Source organism: Arvicola amphibius, chromosome 10 (genome assembly GCF_903992535.2).
Source record: "Arvicola amphibius chromosome 10, mArvAmp1.2, whole genome shotgun sequence".
Classification (NCBI taxonomy): Eukaryota; Metazoa; Chordata; class Mammalia; order Rodentia; family Cricetidae; genus Arvicola; species Arvicola amphibius.
Genome location: NC_052056.1, coordinates 88524017 through 88543238, shown reverse-complemented (window position 1 = coordinate 88543238; position 19222 = coordinate 88524017). Strand labels below are relative to the sequence as shown.

The 19222-nt window shown below is 46.4% G+C and overlaps 2 protein-coding genes across 2 annotated transcripts in view; one reads left to right on the top strand and one right to left on the bottom strand.

Annotated features, from left to right (window-relative positions):
* Positions 1 to 9151, bottom strand: part of LOC119825386 (S-adenosyl-L-methionine-dependent tRNA 4-demethylwyosine synthase TYW1) — a 79695-nt gene extending 70544 nt beyond the window's left edge. The window contains exons 1-4 of the mRNA XM_038346232.2: positions 9001 to 9151; positions 7417 to 7547; positions 4209 to 4331; positions 901 to 1002 (exon numbers count right to left, since the gene is read on the bottom strand). Coding sequence (XP_038202160.1) covers positions 901 to 1002; positions 4209 to 4331; positions 7417 to 7547; positions 9001 to 9004 — 360 coding nt within the window. The 5' untranslated portion in view covers positions 9005 to 9151. The remainder of the gene's footprint in view (positions 1 to 900; positions 1003 to 4208; positions 4332 to 7416; positions 7548 to 9000) is intronic.
* A 1820-nt stretch (positions 9152 to 10971) lies between these two features.
* Positions 10972 to 17564, top strand: Sbds (SBDS ribosome maturation factor). Its single transcript, XM_038345305.1, has 5 exons — positions 10972 to 11261; positions 12198 to 12327; positions 14445 to 14645; positions 14883 to 15047; positions 16877 to 17564. The coding sequence occupies exons 1-5, from the start codon at positions 11134 to 11136 to the stop codon at positions 17003 to 17005; spliced, it is 753 nt and encodes a 250-aa protein (XP_038201233.1). The 5' UTR covers positions 10972 to 11133; the 3' UTR covers positions 17006 to 17564.
* Positions 17565 to 19222: the final 1658 nt, after the last annotated feature.

Genomic DNA, 19222 nt, shown 5'->3' with positions numbered 1-19222 from the left:
GCTGGAGGCCAGCCTGGTCTACAGAGAAAGTTCCAGGATAGGTTCCAAAGCTACAGAGAAACCCTGTCTCAAAAACAAACAAACAAACAAACATACATACATACATACATATATATATATATATATATATAATAAACCTGTAAAAATAATTATATACAAGGTACCAATTACCTAAGTGAAGTTCATTTCTTTTTTTTAAGGTTCTTTTTTTATATAATTTATTTAACTTTATTTCATTATTATTGGTGTGAAGGTGTCAGATTTCCTGGGACTGGAGTTACAGACAGTTGTGAGCTGCCATGTGGGTGCTGGGAATTGAACCCGGATCCTCTGAAAGAGGAGCCAGTGCTCTTAACCTCTGAGCCATCTCTCCAACCCCTAAAGTTCATTTCTTAAACGCTGGTATTGGAGCTGAGCATAGCGGCACACCAGGAATCCCAGCACTCTCGGGCAGCAGAGGCAACAGGACTGCCTCGGTCTGAGGTCAAGCCAGGGCTACAGGGCAAGAGCTTGACTCAAAACCAAATAAATCAAAGTTTCTGAGTCATAGCGGGAAAGCTTCCAGTTGAAATGGCTCAGCACGAAAATTCAATTTATTCTGGAGAGTCTAATAACCCCCACGAGACAAGTGATCAATTAGATTTGGATTTTCAAGTTTCATTTTAGTTGTGTGAATGTGTGAGGGCCTGTGCACATACATGCTGTGTCTGAAGAGCCTAGAAGACGGCATCACATTCCCTAGATCTGGAATGATGGGCAGCTGTGAGCCACCCAAGGTGGGTGCTGGGAAACAAACTGGATCCTCTTCAAGAGCCACACGAGTTCTTAACTGCTAAGCCATCTCTGCAGCCCCAATGTGGGGGTTTTAATTGAAGAAAAAACACAAAGGCAGATACCAACCTCCCCTATCAGATTGTCGTCTGGATCGTATCCCTTCAAATTAATAATGGCCACAGGCAGGTCCAGAGAGGTAACTGCTTTGGCAAGAGTCACTGCAAATCCCTAAAAAGAGAAAAAAATGAAAAATAATTCTTCGGTGTGCCAAATAAGGAAAACTGTTGCTTATTGTTGTCAAGGGAGTACGGTGCTCCTCGTGGTGGATGCTTCTCCAGCAACTTTGTCCTCAGTGTTCATCACCAGGAACAGGGTATTCTCACAGAAATGAGGCACTAAGTCATAGTCTCAACCCATAAAGGTGTGTGTGCAGAGAGCTAAACCCATACTGACTTCAGTTCTTTGCCAACAGGAGTAGAAAAATTGCAAAGAGAGTGGAAATAGAGAAGCTGGACGCTGGTGAGAAGGCTCCGTGCATAAAGGAAGACACCTGCCTCCAAGTTTGATGGCCGAGGTTGGATCCCAGGGACAAACATGGTAGAAAGATAAAACCACCTCCAACAAGTTGTTCTGACCTCCACACACATTCATGCAAGTACGTACACACATACACACACACTCTCTAAATAAAAGCAAGAAAACTGTTATCTTAATAAAAGAAGCTAGACTGGGGTGATAGCTCATAGGGTAAGGGGCTTGCTACGTAAGCATGAGGACCTGAGTTCAGGTCCCTAGGACCCACGTAAAGGCAGACACAAGAGCACACGCTGGAATGCTAGTACTCCTACAACACGACAGGACTTGGAGACAGGAGAATCCCAGAAGCTAGTAGGTTAGCCGGGGTCCACAGCCTTCAGCAACACGGACCCAGTCTCAAGGTGGAAGATAAGGACAAACACCCAAGTTTGTCTTCTGACCTCCCTTTGTCCATTACGGCACGTGTACACACACGCGTGTACACACACACAAACACATACACAAATAAATAAATAATGTTCAGATGAGAAAAAGAAGAAAAAAAACAGGCATGATGGTATATATTTATAATCCCAGCATCCAGGAGTCAGACACCGGTGGCTCCCTGGACAGTCAATTTGGAGATTCCCAAGCCAGCAGGAGGCCCTTCTGCCTCTGAAGAACAACATCCAGAGTTTTTCCTTGGGGGCTGGTGGGGAGGGGCTGCAAACACCAGGGCCGGCAGGGTCAATCCGAGTGAGGAAAGAAGTTCAGCTCCGCACACTCAGGAGCCAGTTTGGTTTCAAACTAGGAGTTTGACCCCAGGCAGTTTATTTTAGCCATATTTAAGCAGAGCACAATTTGGGAAAATAACTTTCCTGATGATAACTAACTCAATGCCATGTGTATGACAAAGCCCAAAGACATTGACACTCTTTTCAAAGGGCCTATGACTTCTTCCATAAAGACGAGATGCACTGACTGAGAAGCAATGGTCAGGACGAAGCCTAGGAAGGAAGAGTCTGGCATAAACATAATTGTCTGGGGGAGTCGGGTCGGGCCTGGCCCACAGACAGCAGAGGTCACGGGGCTATCAACCACATCCATTCCCAGCCTGCCGGGTGGTAAACAGGTTATACGTTTATTCCTCGAAGAGATAACGCTACGTGTTTAACATTCCCAACTCCCTGGTGCTCATCTGTGAGCACAGGAACCTCGTGTGTGGTAGAATAGAATATTTGTTTAACTATGTAAAGATGTGTTAGTGTTCTTCCTCGCCTGCCTAAGGCACCTGATTGGTCTAATAAAAAGCCGGCCAATAGCTAGACCGTGTCAGCCACAATCTGGGCACCATTACACGGAAGCCAACAAGAAGGACAGAGCCCTGGTCCTGAAGAAGCGTCTGGCTTACTGGATGACTACACAAGAGTCAGTAAAACCAACCAGACGGAGATGAAGAAAACACACTCAGAAGAGTGGGCAGAATCCGGGCTGGGCAAGGAGTAGTACAAGTGTCCTGCATATGCACACTTGCACAAGTCGACACAAGGAGGGGGCTACACAAGTGCACTGCACATGCACACTTGCACAAGTCGACACAAGCACGTACGTGAGAAAATAAGCAGTCCATCCTTGTGACTAAGCACAAAGTCTCTAAAACCCCTGAATTCACTATCTTGCCAATGATAAGACTCACCAGAGAGCCCTTAGATGGCTTTAGGACAGAGGCTGGCGGCCAGAAAAACCAACCATGTGACTAGAACTTAATTGCCAATGACCAGCAATTAAAAGGAGTCATTATGTGACTAATATGTCGAGATAATGCCTAAGAATTACTCAACAAAGGTCATTTTCTGGTACAAAGAGAATTTGAGGTCAGCCTGGCATAAAGGAAAACTTGTCTGGAAAAAAAAGTTAAGGTTCTGAGTGGAGCCAGCGAGATGGGCGACTCAGGGGGGAAAGGCACTCACTGCCACAGCTCATAGCCTGAGTTAAAGTCCCATCTGCAGCCCACATGGTAGAAGGAGAACTGACTCCTGCAAGATGGCCCTCTGGCGTCCACCTGTGTCCACATACATGCTCATACACACACTAAAATAAATAGTTTTAAATGAAATAATAGTATTACTCTGAACAGGCCACCTGAGACTGTCTCAAAACAAAACAGCTCTTCTGCATAACACCCACAAGAGGGCAGCAGAACCCTGTTCTGCAGCACACAAAATAACAGCCCTTGGTTTTTTTTGCTTTATCGGGTTTGTTTTTTTGAATTTATTCTCATGGCAGCCTTACTCGGTCTTTTCCTGGAAAGCACTCAACAGCTGTGAACCCTCATTCCAGGGAGGCCAGGGACAGTGAAGCCAAGAAGAGAAGCCAACAGACTCTGGTCCACACATCTCCAGCTGGAGTCTACAACCTTCCTGGGCTTTGGTACACTGATTGTACTAAATAGATGTGTGAACTTGCAGAGATGGGACCCGTCCCTAACAACATCACCGTGATTCACTTTTCTTGAGTAGACACCCCAAGGAAGCTATAAATGCAGTCCTCAAAAAAAAAAAAAAAGACTTCCTTCATTACCAGTGTTCCGCAACTTTTTCCACCTCGTTATGAGGTTCTCACATAGGAGATTACAAAATCATGTCACAACATCACAGGGTTGGATGTGCCTGAAGTCCACATCCTGTCCCCACAGGCACAACCTCCAACCTCCAAAGAACAAACGGGCTTCGGGGCCCTTCAAGCCCAGGACGCACCGACGCTGGGCCCAACAGAAGGAAGCCACCAGCCATATTCCAGGAAGGAAGAGAGGCTAGAAGGACTGGAAGACTGACAACTCACTGCTAAGGGGGGGAGGGTTCTAGAATCTTCTTTAAATGCTGTGAAACCAAAGGAGAGGCGTTGTGCACAGCCCTCACCTTGGCAGTGCCGGTCTGTGACCCGTAGAAAATCTTCACGCCAGATACGTGGGTCTGCTTCTGCTGAGGGGAGGGGGAGCCGTCGGGGGCACCTGGGACGCTTCTCTCCTGGGAGTGAACGACCTAGAAGATAAACAAGGGAAGGGAATCCATCAAGATCCTCCCTCACTCTGGGAGACATGAAAACGAGCACAGACTCTTGAGTCTGATTCTCCCTCACTCTGGGAGACATGAAAACGAGCACAGACTCTTGAGTCTGATTCTCTTCATCCTTCCGGTGTACCCCTCAACTCATCCTCTTGATCTAACTAGGTCCATACAGGACCCACCTTTTTTATATGAAGGAAGCTGTAACCTACCTGATTATGGAAACCTAGTTCCAGGACAGACAGACACACACAGCGGCAGGACCGCTTCCCTTAGGGAGATGCACACCATGTCCACCCCTCCGAAGAGGACTTCAACAACAAACCATTCCACAGAATCCTACCCTGGGGACCTCAGAGCCGCCATAGCACCTGAGAATGGAGGATGACTTCCCTACAGCTGCATGGATGGAGCCCTCTGCTCGGGGAACATCACAGAATCCATAGACTCCAGCACCGTCCAAGACCACAAGGCTACGCGCAATCAGACCAATATTACAACTGGCCAAGGGGAATGCGGTTGGGGGAGGCAACAGAATCTCCTCTGGGTCATAAGCTGCCCCTCTACCTGTGATCCGTCACCAAGTCTGATCTCCAGAGGTCTCTTGCAAGAAGTTATAGGCGCTGATGAAGACAACTGTTACACCCAGAGGATGGCACATGTGTGTATACACACACACATACACCACCACCACCACCACCACCACCACCAATATTCAAGTCATTTTCTTTTGCTTTTTGTTTTTCTTGGGGCTGTGGATTTTGTTATTTTGAGACACAGTCTACCTGTGTAGCCCAAAGTGGCCTCAAACTAATCATTCTCCTGCCTCAGCCTGCAATGTGCTGAGATTACAAGTGTGCTCAAGTCCCTCATATAACATGGCCTAGAATTTACATAGAACCTACACACATCCTCCCAGAGGCTTTAAACCATCTGTAGACACTTATGTTTGATCTAATGAAAATGGTATACAGTTTTTACACCATTAGGGTTTTGAGAATGGTACTGTCAACTCTTTTCTCCAAACTAAAACCTCCCTTCTAGCAGAGAGGCTTGAGAGGGGCATGAAACTCACCAAAAACTTAGAAGACTCGAGAAGCCCCCACAGCAGGGCGGTGGTGTAACACACCTTTAATCCCAGCACTGAGGAGGCAGAGCAGATGGATCTCTGTGAGTTCGAGGTCAGCCTAGTCTACAGAGTGAGTGCCAAAACAGCCACAGCTACACAGAGAAACCCTGTCTGGGGTGGGGTGGGGGGGGGGGACAAAAACAAAAACACCCAAAGCTCCCACTCGGTTGTGTAGGCAGTAAGGACTGCTAGGGAGACGCCCCCTGCAGAGCAGCCTGCGAGAAATGCAGCAGCCTTCAAAGATACCCAGTCATGGGCCATGCTGGAACAGGACTTCCAGGTGGCACAGCTTCCCAATGGGCACTCACGCTGCTGGGAATAGCCCCAACACACTGACTGGCTCACAAAGAGGGCTGGGATGGACCATTTCTTCAGTCTGACCCCCTTCTCTCCTGGAGAGGACAGAACTAGTAGCTGAGGAAAAGTCACATGACAGATAGGGAGAGGCGTTTGGTTGGTCACGTGACACGAGTGCTGGGCATGGAGCTCGGGCCCTCTGCAAGAGCAGCGCATGCTCTTAGCTGCAGAGCCGTCTCTCAGGCCCACATCCGCCTTTTTATATGGGTTCTGGGACCTGAACACAGGTTGTCACGTTTGCACGGCCAATGCTTTAACCAGCTGAGCCGTCTCCCCAGCCCATTTGCCAAATATTTTCTATTCTTTGGCTTAACCTGAAGACCACCAGGATATGGAGGGCAAACTGCACGTTCTTAAGGTCTAATCTTTTTTTTGTTTGTTTGTTTTCTGGGTTTTTTTTTTTTTTTTTTTTTTTTTTTGAGACAGGGTTTCTCTGTGGCTTTGGAGCCTATCCTGGAACTAGCTCTTGTAGACCAGGCTGGCCTCGAACTCTGAGATCTACCTGCCTCTGCCTCCTGGGTGCTAGGATTAAAGGTGTACGCCACCACACCCGGCTAGTTCTCTTTGTAGGTCAAAATTCCATTATAAAATCTTCTTGAGAGCCGGGCGGTGGTGGCGCACACCTTTAATCCCAGCACTCGGGAGGCAGAGGTAGGCGGATCTCTGAGTTCGGGGCCAGCCTGGTCTACAACAGCTAGTTCCAGGACAGGCTCTAGAAACTACAGGGAAACCCTGTATCGAAAAACCAAAAAAAAAAAAAAAAAAAAAAAATCTTCTTGATTCTTAGTTCATTGTAACATAGTCTCTAAAATCTTAAGAGAAAAAAATTAAGGAATCAACATAAACCATAGACAGTCGGGGGGGAAGGGAAGGGAGGAAAGGAGGAGGAGGAGAAACTGTAGTCAGAATATAAAATAAATAAATTAATTCAATTTTTAAAAAATCTAGACAAACAAAAATGTGATTTAATGTAGGACGGGTAATGCTTGCTGGTAATCTTAGCATTCAGGAGGTAAGGCAGGAGGACTGACTGCCCAGACGCCAAGACTAGTTGGCTACATAATGTGTAGCAGGCCAGCCAGGAATACATAACAGGACTCTCTCTCACAAGCTAAATGGGTAGGTGAGCAAAGGCCCTGCGGCCATGCCTGATAACTAGAGATCAATCCTAGAACCTACACGATAGAAGGAACCAAGTCCTGCAAGCATGTACTCCTCTTGCAGAGGACCCCAGATTGGTTCCCAGCACCTGTAACTCCTACTCCAGAAGATCCAACGCCCTCTTCTGGCCTCCACAGGCACTGCACTCATGTGCATATGCCCACACATATGCACCTAATTTAAAAAAAATTAAAAAAATTAAAAGTTTTGGGCCTGGAGAACTGGCTCAGAGGTTAAGAGCACTGGCTGCTCTTCCAGAGGTCCTGAGTTCAGTTCCCACAGCCATCCATAATGAAATCTGGTGCCTTCTTCTGGCCCGCAGGCAGAATACAAGCAGAACACTGTAGACATAACAAATTTTTTAAAAAAATGTTTTAAAGGGAGAGGTAGAGAGAGAAAAATTACCCCAATTACCTGTTTCTTGACGACAACCTGGACACAGATCCAAAGGGTGACTCCCAGAGCACAGCCCAGGTAGATGTAGAACCTATTCATCCACAGCAACAGTAAAGGCGACGAAAAGTCCCACACATCGAGAAGAGGCCCTGCGTTCAAAACAACACATAGCTGTAACAATGCATGCAGCCACAAAGATGCCCACTGATGGTTTAAGAACTAAAAGCAGCCTGGTGGTGGTGGCGGCACGTGACTTTAATCACAGCACTTGGGAGGCAGAGGCAGGTAAATCTCTAGAGTTTGAGACCACCCTGGCCTACAGAGTGAGTGTCTGCACAGCCAAGGCTACACAGAGAAACAATGTTTCGAAAAATAAAGAAGGAAAGAATTGAAATCAAACTTCATATTCAACAATCTAAGAAATTTCAATGGCTGATTTATTTTTGTTGAAACAAGATTTAATTATGGAGACCAGGCCACCCTCAAACTTACAATAATCCTCCTGTCTCACTATCCAAACAGCATTATGTCTGCCTTTTTCGGCTTGCTTGTTTGTCTTATGAGACAGGATCTCTCTAGCTCTGGCTATCCTGGAACTCATTTATGAAGACCAGGTCAGCCTCAAACTTACAAAAATCCACCTGCTTCTGCCTTCTAAGTATTGGGACAAAAGGCCTGTGTCACAATAACCACCCCTGATTTTTTTGAATTTATTATTTTTATTTTTAGTTATATATAGGCCGGTGTATCTGCATATGTTCATGTGCACACGTGCATACGTACAATAAGCCCTGCAGGCCAGAGGCACTCGATCCCTTGAAGCTGGATTTACAGATATCTGTGGATGCTAAGAACTGAACCCCAGTCCTCTGGAAAAGTGGCAAGTGTTCTTGACCACTGAGACATCTCTCCAGCCCACACCTGAGTTGTTTGTTTCTTTGTTTGTTTGAATTTGAGGCTTGCCTTAAACCCCGAAGCTGAAAGAAATTTCAAGGGACTTGAAACCTGGAATTTAGGTTTACAGGTGCTATTCAATACACACAGAAGTCTCGAAACATGTGTTTAAGGAGGGAGCCATTTTTTTCTTCGAGGTTAGGCCAGTTTCCTTCCAAACATATCCCTTAGTCCCAGAAAGGCGAAAAACTAGATAGGAGAACGATCGGTCCTCCCTGTTCCCAGCAGTAACAGCCTCCTGCTACTATGTGCATTCAGTTGGCTGAGGCAGGAGGAACACTGTAAATCTGGAGGCTAGTTTGGGCTACATGCCGAGTTTCAGGCCAGCTTAGGCTACATGGCAATTTCCTAATCCCCCTGGGCAGTAAATTCCAAGTCACCCTCAACTACATTCTGAGCGCCAAGCCGGTGGCTAGAGATGAGTTCAGACCTAGGCTACATGGTGAGTCTCATTCTCCTGGGTTACACGGTAAGTTCTAGCTCAACCTGGGATACAAAACAAGGAAAAATATAATGAAACGCCAAAGGGAAAAATAAAATACAATAAAAACAGAAAGTAAAAGATCGAATGCAACACCTACGCCCCCTGCGCGGGAAGAAAAGCTGTTTCCTCCTACCCGCCCGAGACCCTGGCCAGCCCGGCCTCACCCATCCTCCGCGGAGCCCTAGCCCCGCAGGTCACAGCAAAGTCAGAGTGCGCCGGCCTGCGAGCACAAGGATCGGGGTCACAAAACTAAGGTACCATGCCGCCTGCAGGCCCGCACGCATTGGCCACAGAGGACAGAGGCGGGCCCAGGGGGAAGACGGAGCTAGCGGAAGTTCAAAGGCTGCTCTCTGATTGGCTTAAGTGAGGAGGGGGCGGAACCAGAGAGAAACCCTGCTCGTAACGCTGGGACAGATGCTGGAGCGTTTCCTGTACGTCTCGGATTGGCTCAGAGTAGGAAGGGGCGGGCCTGAGGGGAGCTCCGCGCAGAAGAGAGCAGGCTTCGGGCTCCACTCGGTTCTGCTAAAATGCGAAAGGGCGGGACGGAGGAAAGTGCTGTCAAGAAATGAATGACAGCCTAGCCTGGTGGTGCAGACCGTTATTAATCCTAGCACTCAGGAGACAGAGGCAGACGATCTCTGTAAATTCATAGTTCGAGGCCAGCTTGGTCTACGTACTGAGTTCCAGGACATACGTAGGCCAGGGCTATGTAGAGAGACCCTGTCTCAAAATATATAAGTAAACGAATGAAAGAAATGACTGACAGCTCAGTGACACAGGCCTGTAATATCCAGCGCTTTTGAGGCTGAGGCAGGAGAATCACGAGATTTGGGATAGTTACTCTTTGGAATAAGAATCTCACGTGTATCCCTGACTGGCTTGTAACTTGCTTCGAATTAACAAAGCTTGCCTCCTGAGAGCATAGGCCACTACCCCGGGCCAAAATGAATATTAAATGAGAGGAAAAGAAAGAAATTTTAGGAGAAAAAAATTCAGACTGAAGGCTGCCGGCATAGGAGCGCATTCTTCTAATTCCAATATTCGGAGTTTTGTTTGCTTGGTTGGTTGGTTGGTTGGTTGGTTGGTTTTTGTTTTTGTTTTTGTTTTTAGACACGGTTTCTCTGTGTAACAGGGCCAACTGTCCTGTAACTCACAGAGATCCACCTGCCTCTGCCTCTGGAGTGCTAGGATTAAAGGCATCCGCCACCACCCGCCTAATCTCAATATTTGAGAGACTGAGGCAGGAGGATCGGCCATGAGTTAAGAGACTATCCTGGACTACATAGTGAAACTTCGTTTTGAAATAATAATAATAATAATAATAATAATAATAATAATAATAATAATAATTGACAATAGTATGCAGTCCAGGTGTGTGAACTCATTTGCATCTTAACTGTAAGGTGTAGAAAGTAGACTATGGAGTGACTCAATATCAGATAATATTTAGGTTTTCGAGTAACTGTACCTGGAAGTATCTGCTAAGAGTATATACTTAAGTATTTAAGGCTAAAACCATACGGTGATATGATTTGAGATGTGTGATAGACAGGGTCTCAAGGAAACCCAGGCTGCCCTCAAACTCTCTGTGTAGGCGATGATGACCTTGAACTCCTGATATCTTGTCTATACCTGCAAAATTCTAGGATTATAGGTGAGGACCATCATATAGGGTGATTAGCTTTAACATAATAGAATAAAAGAGAGAGGATAGGCCGGGCAGTGGTGGCGCATGCCTTTAATCCCAGCACTCGGGAGGCAGAGGCAGGCAGATCTCTGTGAGTTCGAGGCCAGCCTGCTCTACAGAGTGAGTTCCAGGACAGGCTCCAGTCTCAAAAAAACCATAAATAAATAAGTAAATAGGGAGGATATAATTATTGAAGCAGGATGATGGAAGCTTGTTACACCTTTTTCTCCTCTTCAAATGGTTAAAATGAATGCAGCTCCTGAATTCTGCAAAACTGGTCAACTAGAACACCGTGTTTCCACCGGGCCAAAAAACATTACTCACCAGCCAATAGGAGTTGCGGGCGCGTGTAATGACGTCATCAAACTGCGCCTTTTTTTCTAAGGATGGTGATTGGTGACATAAGAGTCACACCGCGCAGGCGTAGTTGCTTTCTTTTCCTTTTCCCCGGCTAGTGCACCGCCTGACGCAGGCGCAGTAGGGCAGTCGGGTGCGCAGTGACTGCTGCCCAAGCGTAGGTTAAGGAAAAGCCTAGCAGTTCTGGGGTTCGCGCGCCGCCGGGTCGTTACAGCCGAGCACTTGGAGAACCCGCGGTCTGGGAGCAGCCGCCATGTCGATCTTCACCCCCACCAACCAGATCCGACTGACCAATGTGGCGGTGGTGCGGATGAAGCGGGCAGGGAAGCGCTTCGAAATCGCCTGCTATAAAAACAAGGTCGTCGGCTGGCGGAGTGGCGTGTGAGTGAGTGATCCTGTGCCCAGAGTCTAGCGAACCGGCCATCCCGAGGCTGGCCTCCCTAACCGCGGCCCCTGAGAGCCATGGGTACCTGTCGGACTGGTTTGCTGGATTAGGACTGGCTCTGGTTTGGGATTTTGTTAGTATCAAAAACTGACAACCAGAAACTCCGTCATAGCTGGGCCTGGTGGCCTAGACCTGTAATCCCAGCGCTCAGGAGACGGAGGCAGGAGGATTGCTGCGAGTTCCAGGCCAGTGTGTGAGACTGTTTCGTTAAACAAAACAAAGCTGACGCCAAAGAAACTCCGAAATTAGGTTTGGGGGCTGGGGGCTTCTTGGATAAAGGATTAAGACGGGAATCCGAGAGTTCAAATACTGTCACGAAGAAAAGAAATTTCCTCTGATCATTTTGCTGGAATACTAATCGGGAAAGTAATGTGTCACACACCCCTCAGAATGCCCAGTTTTATCAAAGTGCGTAGTGTCTTCACTACTGCCATCTAGGGACAGATATTCCAGGGTGGAAGCTTCAGCACCACACCCAGAGTTTCCTTATGTAAAACAATGACGTGTTTGGGTTTCCTCCCCGCCCCCCCCCCTTCTTGATTAACTGATAGAATACAGATACTGTCCTGAGTTTGAAATTGTTCCTGACAGAAGTCACCTGGGAGAGAGGTGAGGGGCGCATGTGTGTTCAGTTTCTCGTTTTTTAGTTTTGGTTTTATGAGACAAGGTTTCAAGTAGCATAGAACCCCACTAGATAGCCGAGGCTACCCTTGAACTCCCAATGTCTGCCTCCCTCTCCTACGTGGCCCGGATTACAGATGAGCACGTCACTCCCGGCTTGCAGCACTTGCCATCTCTCTTGTATGTAACTGTGACTGCCTTCCTGGCTGTGCAGTGGATTCACAGAGGCCTCTCTCTCCCGCCCTTTCAAGGGAAAAAGACCTCGATGAAGTTCTGCAGACCCACTCAGTGTTTGTAAATGTTTCCAAAGGTCAGGTTGCCAAGAAGGAAGACCTCATCAGTGCCTTTGGGACGGATGACCAGACTGAAATCTGCAAGCAGGTAGGTTCTGCCGGTCGCAGCGCAGTGCATTGCCATGTTCGCAGGCAACATCAGGACCTCTGTTCTTCTTGGTCAGGTTTTGTTTGTTGTTTTAGCATTTTTTTTCTCAGTTCATGCTGGAAGATTTGGGAGGTTCATACAGTGGGACATCAAACTCAACTGGATAGCCATACTGACATGGAACTTCTGATCCTCCTGCATCACGCCACCTTACTCAGCTCCAATATAACATTGGGGGTTGGGAGGGGAGACGTATATTACTCTGTAGCTCTGGCTGACCTAGAACTCATTATGTAGACCAAACTGACCTCAAACTCACAGTAATCCACCTGGCTTTGCCTCCTGAGTGCTAGAATTAAAGATGTGCACCGCTGTGCCCAGGTGGTCTGGGGTTTTTGTTTGTTTGCTTGCTTAACCAGTATCAACAAATGAGTGTGCACATTTGTGCAAGGTGCCTGTGGAGACCAGAAGACAGCATTGGAGCCCCTGGACCTGGAGTTACAAGTGTTTGTGAGCCCCTGGTGTGGGTGCTGGGAAGTGAACTCTAATCCTCAAGAGGAGCAGCAAGCTCTCCGCTGTGCCTTCTCTCTAGCCCCTCCAGTATCACTTCTAATTGCTTTAATTCCAAGAAATACCAATGACAGTATTAGTAGGAGTCTACTTTCTGTGCATACACAGCTTTATTAAAACAACATAAACAAGCTGGGCGATGGTGGCGCACGCCTTCAATCCCAGCATTTGGGAGGCAGAGGCAGGCAGATTTCTGTGAGTTCGAGGTCAGCCTGGTCTACGAGAGCGAGTTCCAAGATAGCCAGGGCTACACAGAGAAATTTTGTAACAAAACAGGTGACAGTTCAACATCCAGGTTGGAGAAAATGCTGGGAGGAGACAGCAGTGGAACATCTTGCCATGGTAGAAAGGGCCTCCTCATAGGCAGGGGGGATTCATGTGCTGCAGCCTCTCAAGTCCTCTTGCCTTGTTCAGAATAGTGAGGGTTACCCCATTCAAGAGGAAGAGTGCAGTCGGGGTATCTTCAGGCAGGTGAAAGCGCTCAGGATGCAGAGCATGGAAGGAAAAGAACTTTGCATTTCTGCATAGGCGCGCTCGGATGCAGGAGCAGTGCCTGGTGCCTCTCAGTCTTCTTGATCTTTTCACAGTGAAAGTTGGCTGTGTTGTTTGAGGGGTCTCTTAGTCTTCAGGCTTCCCCGTAACTGCTGAATGTTCTCAGAGCATCTCTGGCAGGTTTAGGCAAGGCTGCCGGGGCACTGAAACTTGCAATTTCCATCTTAAGGCCTTGACACTGGACCCCAGCTTCAGCATTTCCTTAAGAGCACATGACTGCCGGGTTTTCCATCTTAACAAAGCCAACTAGCCATCCCGGAATCCTCCAAACTCCTAGGTTTCTTTTTGTTTTTGGAGACAAAGGGAACCACCAGGTCCTGCTTCTAGGTTTTTTTTTTTGTTTGTTTTTTTTTTTTTCCTGGATATTTAAAATCAAACTTTAGAAATTAACTTTTCTAATAAATCACCTCTTTTACCTCACTGTGCTTCCTATTCCCCACCCCAGAGTTACTATGCAGCATTGCATTCACGCTTAAATACAGTCCCTCGCGTTGTGGTGACCCCAACCATAAAACTATTTCATTCCTACTCCACAACTGTAATTTTGCTACTGTTAAGAATCATAATGTGAGCCTGGTGGTGGTGGCTCTCGCCTTTAATCCCAGCTCTCAGGAGGCAGGTGGATCTCTGTGAGTTCCGGGTAAGCCTGGTCTACAAAGCAAGTTCCAGAATAGCCAGGACTAGGAAGAGAAACCCTGTATCAAAAAAAAAAAAACCATGATGTAACTATCTGATATACAAGATATCTTATATGGGGTCACGACCCACAGATTGAGAACTGCTGCTCTAGATGGATTTTTCTCCCCTTTGTCTTCCTGGCCCAGAAGCAGGATCTTGGAGCTGCTCATAACCCAGTGCTGGGTTTAGGCAGCACTTGGTTCTGCATGAGCAGCTGCAGAGAACAAAACTTCATTTCCTCCCTGCTCACTAATTCTGTGCAGTAGAAAAAGACAGCTAAAACTGATGGAGACTTTCTGTATGTTCTGCCGCTTTAGATTCTAACTAAAGGAGAAGTGCAAGTGTCAGATAAAGAACGGCACACACAGCTGGAGCAGATGTTTCGGGATATTGCAACCATTGTGGCAGACAAGTGTGTGAACCCAGAAACAAAAAGACCCTACACGGTTATCCTCATCGAGAGAGCCATGAAGGACATCCACTACTCCGTCAAGCCCAACAAGAGCACAAAGCAGCAGGTAGCGAGCACTCTTTGATGTCCCAGCCATTGACCGTGCTTTCTTCCAAAGCAAAGAACTACTTTATTTCCATTTCACAAAATGAGACATCTCATTTCTCTCCATCTTCCTAGGATTGCTTGTGTGGCCACGAAGCCATTAGCATAATGCAGCTATATGCAAACCACTTTGTTGATATCCGACATAGGAGTTAGTGCATATATTAAATAACAAGCACTCCCCATTATGTCTTGAAAGGCTTTGGAAGTGATAAAGCAGTTAAAAGAGAAGATAAAGATTGAGCGTGCCCACATGCGATTGCGCTTCATCCTGCCAGTGAACGAAGGAAAAAAGCTGAAGGAGAAACTGAAGCCGCTGATGAAGGTCGTGGAGAGTGAGGACTACAGCCAGCAGCTGGAGATAGTAAGATGATGGCGGTGGGGAGCCAGCGGTGCAGCCTGGGCCACAAGATTATAGTTAACACACTTTTGGCTTCATTCTACCAGAATAACTGATCATTAATACTGCATTTCTTTCTTACTCTTGCATAGTTGTGACCCAAATGCTTGAGAGAACAGAATAAGGTTTATTTCAGCTCAGTCTGAGAGAGTTCGGTCTATGACTGCTTGGCCTCGTGTAGTTGGGCAGAGCAGGAAGGAGAGGGAATGGGGAAATGGTGGAAGCTGGAGATATGGCTCAGTGGTTAAGAGCACTGCCTGCTTTTCCAAAGGTCGTGAGTTCAGTTTCCTAGCAAACACATGGTGGCTCGCAACCATCTATAATGAGGAAAAATAAGACCAGGTGTACCCTACAGGGAGAGGCCCCAGAGATCTACTTCCTTCATAGAGATCTTACCTCCTCAAGTTTCCAGACTTGGCAAATTAGTACCACCAACTGGGTATAAAGCTTTGAACACATGAGCCTGTTGGGGACATTTCATACTCAAACCATGACAATATTAAGAAGTTGTAGGCTAGGCTAGCATGTAGATTGTAAATAGAACACTGCAGTTAAACACAAGATTTTACTTGCTTCTTAGTCAAGTTATTGACAATAGATTTGTTTTGGTTGTATTCATTTTCTTTGAAATAATATATTTTTCACTGAGTCTTCTATTATGGGACAGCTAATAATAGAAGTGGAGCCACGTGGTACACATCTGTCACCCTTGCACTCTGGAGGTAGGGGCAGGAGAATTGTGAGTTCAAGATCATCCTCAGCTACAACGTAAATTTGAGACTTTAAGTTACGGTCTTTCCTTTTAACCAGAACATGTTTTAAGCATTAGCAATGAGAGGATTTGTTCCTGGGTCGTGGGCGGTTCCTCTAGAGAGAAACAGTTGTACCAGCACTGCGAACATCTGCACTTTTCAGAACCCACCATGGCTTCTCAGTATGTCCCAAGGGTCTACTTCACAGGTGGAGGTGACTGCCACTGACCTATAAGGGTCTAATGCAGTGGTTCTCAACCTTCTTAATGCTGCGACCCTTTAATACAGCTCCTCACGTTGTGGTGACCCTCCCCCAACCATAACATTATTTTTATTGCTACTTTGCTACTGTTATGCATCATAATGTAAATATCTGTTTTCCAATCGTCTCAGATGACCTGTTATGCATCATAATGGGAAAAAAAAATCTGTTTTCCGATGGTCTTAGGTGACTGAAGGGGTCATGACCCACAGGTTGAGATCTGCTGTTCTAATTCTAGATTTCAGCCTGGAGACCATAGTCTGTTACAGCCCCTTTAGTTTACAGCTGGGGAATCTGGGTATGTTTTTAAGAGGAGTGAGGTGGAGCCGGGCGGTGGTGGCGCACGCCTTTAATCCCAGCACTCGGGAGGCAGAGGCAGGCGGATCTCTGTGAGTTCGAGACCAGCCTGGTCTACAAGAGCTAGTTCCAGGACAGGCTCCAAAGCCACAGAGAAACCCTGTCTCGAAAAACCCAAAAAAAAATTAAAAAAAAAAAAAAGAGGAGTGAGGTGCTAGGGATTGAACCCAAGATCTGAATGCTAGGCTAACGCTGGCTCTCACTGTGAGCTGCAGCACCAGCAAGGTAAGTGAATGCCTTTCCCAAAGGCCAATAACAAATGTTTAGCATCAAGACTGAACACCAGGCCCAGCCTGCTGCCCTGGTCTCCACTGTGTTAGTAATACCTAGAACGCAGTCTGATCCGCCCTGAGCATTAAGACTGAGTTTAATCTGTGCTGTCTTCAGGCCTCCCTTGGTAAACAGCTACATAATCATTACAGGTGTGTCTCATCGACCCAGGCTGCTTCAGAGAAATCGATGAGCTAATAAAAAAGGAAACCAAAGGCAAAGGTTCTCTGGAAGTGCTCAGCCTGAAAGACGTGGAGGAAGGAGATGAGAAATTGGAATGACCCTCTCCAAGTCCTCAGCTGGAACAAGACAGAGGACATTTGTCCCTTGCAGCAGCTTGTTTCTGTGACCTGCCAAAAGCCCTGCTCAAGCAACGTGCCACTTTCCAATCTTGTGTTAAACATTTACCTAGGTACTGGGTGTTTTTGTTAAATTGGGGTTTCCAACAAAAATGACAAACACAAAATACAGCGTCCAGAACAGCTTGCTGTCTATGCCTTTCTAGTTCCACAGGAAAGATCAGACGTGGATAAGGTAGAGTTAGGATGTGATACATCATTGGAGAGAGGTCTGTATAACAAAAAGGAGTGTTTGCTGGGATGAAGATGTGGTACTTTTGCATAATGAAGTCCAGGTCTGGGGTGTGAGCTGGTTCCCTAAATTTAGATATATAATGACTAGGGAAAATTTGAATTTTTAATTTTCAACAAACATGGAACCACACAACTGACTTAGATTATTCTTGGTAAAATATATAAAGTCATTTAATACTAATTCTTAAAAGTTTATATGTTAGTATAGCTAAAATTATACATAATCAATAAAACTTATTTTTATTAAGCTCTGGCTTGCATTTCTAGACAGCTTCCCTTTTGTTCTGGTTTGTATCAGGGACTTCCCTCACTGATGGGATGCCTGGAAAAGCATGTTAAGGAAGGAAAGGTTTTACCGTAGCTCAGTTTGAGGAGTCCCGGCCTATCTAGCAGAGAAGGCATGGTGGCAGAATCATGAGGTCATACTGCGTCTGCAGTCAGGAAGCAGAGAAAGATGGATTTGGATGCCCAACATAGAAACTCTCACAGATGTGACCAGAGGTTTGTTCCCCTACTAATTCTAGATCCTGTCAATTTGACAATATTAACCTCACAATTGGGGGTGGGGTGTCTTTGTGTTTTGAGTGTCTTAGTCAAAGGCCTTTCTTTACTCCCAGCACTGGGGTGGACAGAGGCAGGTGGATCTGAGTTCAAGGCCAGCCTGGTTTACAGAATGAGCTCCAGGACAGCCAGTGCTACACAGGGAAACCTCATCTCAACAAAATGGGGCTGGAGAGATATGGGTTCAGTTCCCAGCACCCACATGGCAGCTCACCAGTAACTCCAGTTCCAGGGCTACCCTCATACAGACAACAGGCAGGAAAAACACCAATGAACATTAAATAAAAATAAAGATCCAAGAGCATAATATACTTTCATAGTTTTGGGGGTTTGCCTTCAATTATTTCTTCTTATTTGGAGTCAACCCTCCTGCCTCACCCTCCTCAGTTTTAGACCCATTTTTAAGAGTTCATCCATCTGCAACTAACATAGCATAAGAAACTTAGTTTTTAGAGGGAAAAAGGCCAGCTATCGTAAATGAGGTTATCTCTTTCTGGGTTTTGTTTAGATAGATTCTCAGGCCAGCAAGATGGATACTAAAGGCCCTTACCCCAAGTCTAATGACCTATCCCCAGGACCCACACAGTAGAAGAAAGCAGCTGACTTTTACAAGTTCTTACCTTCCTCTGTTCATGAACCATGGCACTCACGAACCCATATACATACACACAATTAAAATAAATGTAACCGGGGGTGGGGGGCACACAGTGGCACATGGCTTTAATGCCAGCACTGATCTACATAAGAGTTCAGGTCAGCTAGGGCTACATAGTGAGACCTGTCTCCAAAATAAATTCTTTTTGAAAAGACAGGGACTATAGCCCAGCCTCACCTTGAACTCTTGATACTTCCTGCCTCACTACCCGCATTACTAAGACCACAAAGTGTACATCACCACAGCTGCCCTATGCACACAGTGAGCTTGCCCACTGCATAGTGGTCGTCTCTTTCCTGAGTGTGAGGGAACCTAACGCATAATACCACCACTCAGTCAGTTCTAAGGATCTCCTTGTAATACAGAAGGGAGACATGTTTGCTCTCCAAGGTATGCCCATCGATGTATTCTCTCCCAATGGAGATGAACAGAGCATTCTAACCATGAGGTTCCAACAAAAGGTAGGAGGAAGTGGAGGGAAAGACAAGAGCCTAATGCCCATGCTTGCATCAGACCTTATCTGCACAGCAGTGAACTGGGTTTTTTTTTTCTCCCCCCAAAAATTGTGCACACAGACTAAAAGAGACATATAATCCCTGGAGCCAGAGTCACAATTACATGAGTGCTAGAAACTGAACTCAGGTCCTCTAAGAACTGAAGCACGAGCCCTGTCTCCAGCCTGTAGCCTG

What these genes read in the sequence shown, in the direction of transcription:
- Sbds (XM_038345305.1), top strand. Translation starts at nt 11,134, where the DNA reads ATGTCGATCTTCACCCCCACCAACCAGATCCGACTGACCAATGTGGCG. An exon ending in GTCGGCTGGCGGAGTGGCGT is followed by an intron (nt 11,262 to 12,197) that starts GTGAGTGAGTGA and finishes CGCCCTTTCAAG; the next exon opens with GGAAAAAGACCTCGATGAAG. An exon ending in ACAGCCAGCAGCTGGAGATA is followed by an intron (nt 15,048 to 16,876) that starts GTAAGATGATGG and finishes TAATCATTACAG; the next exon opens with GTGTGTCTCATCGACCCAGG.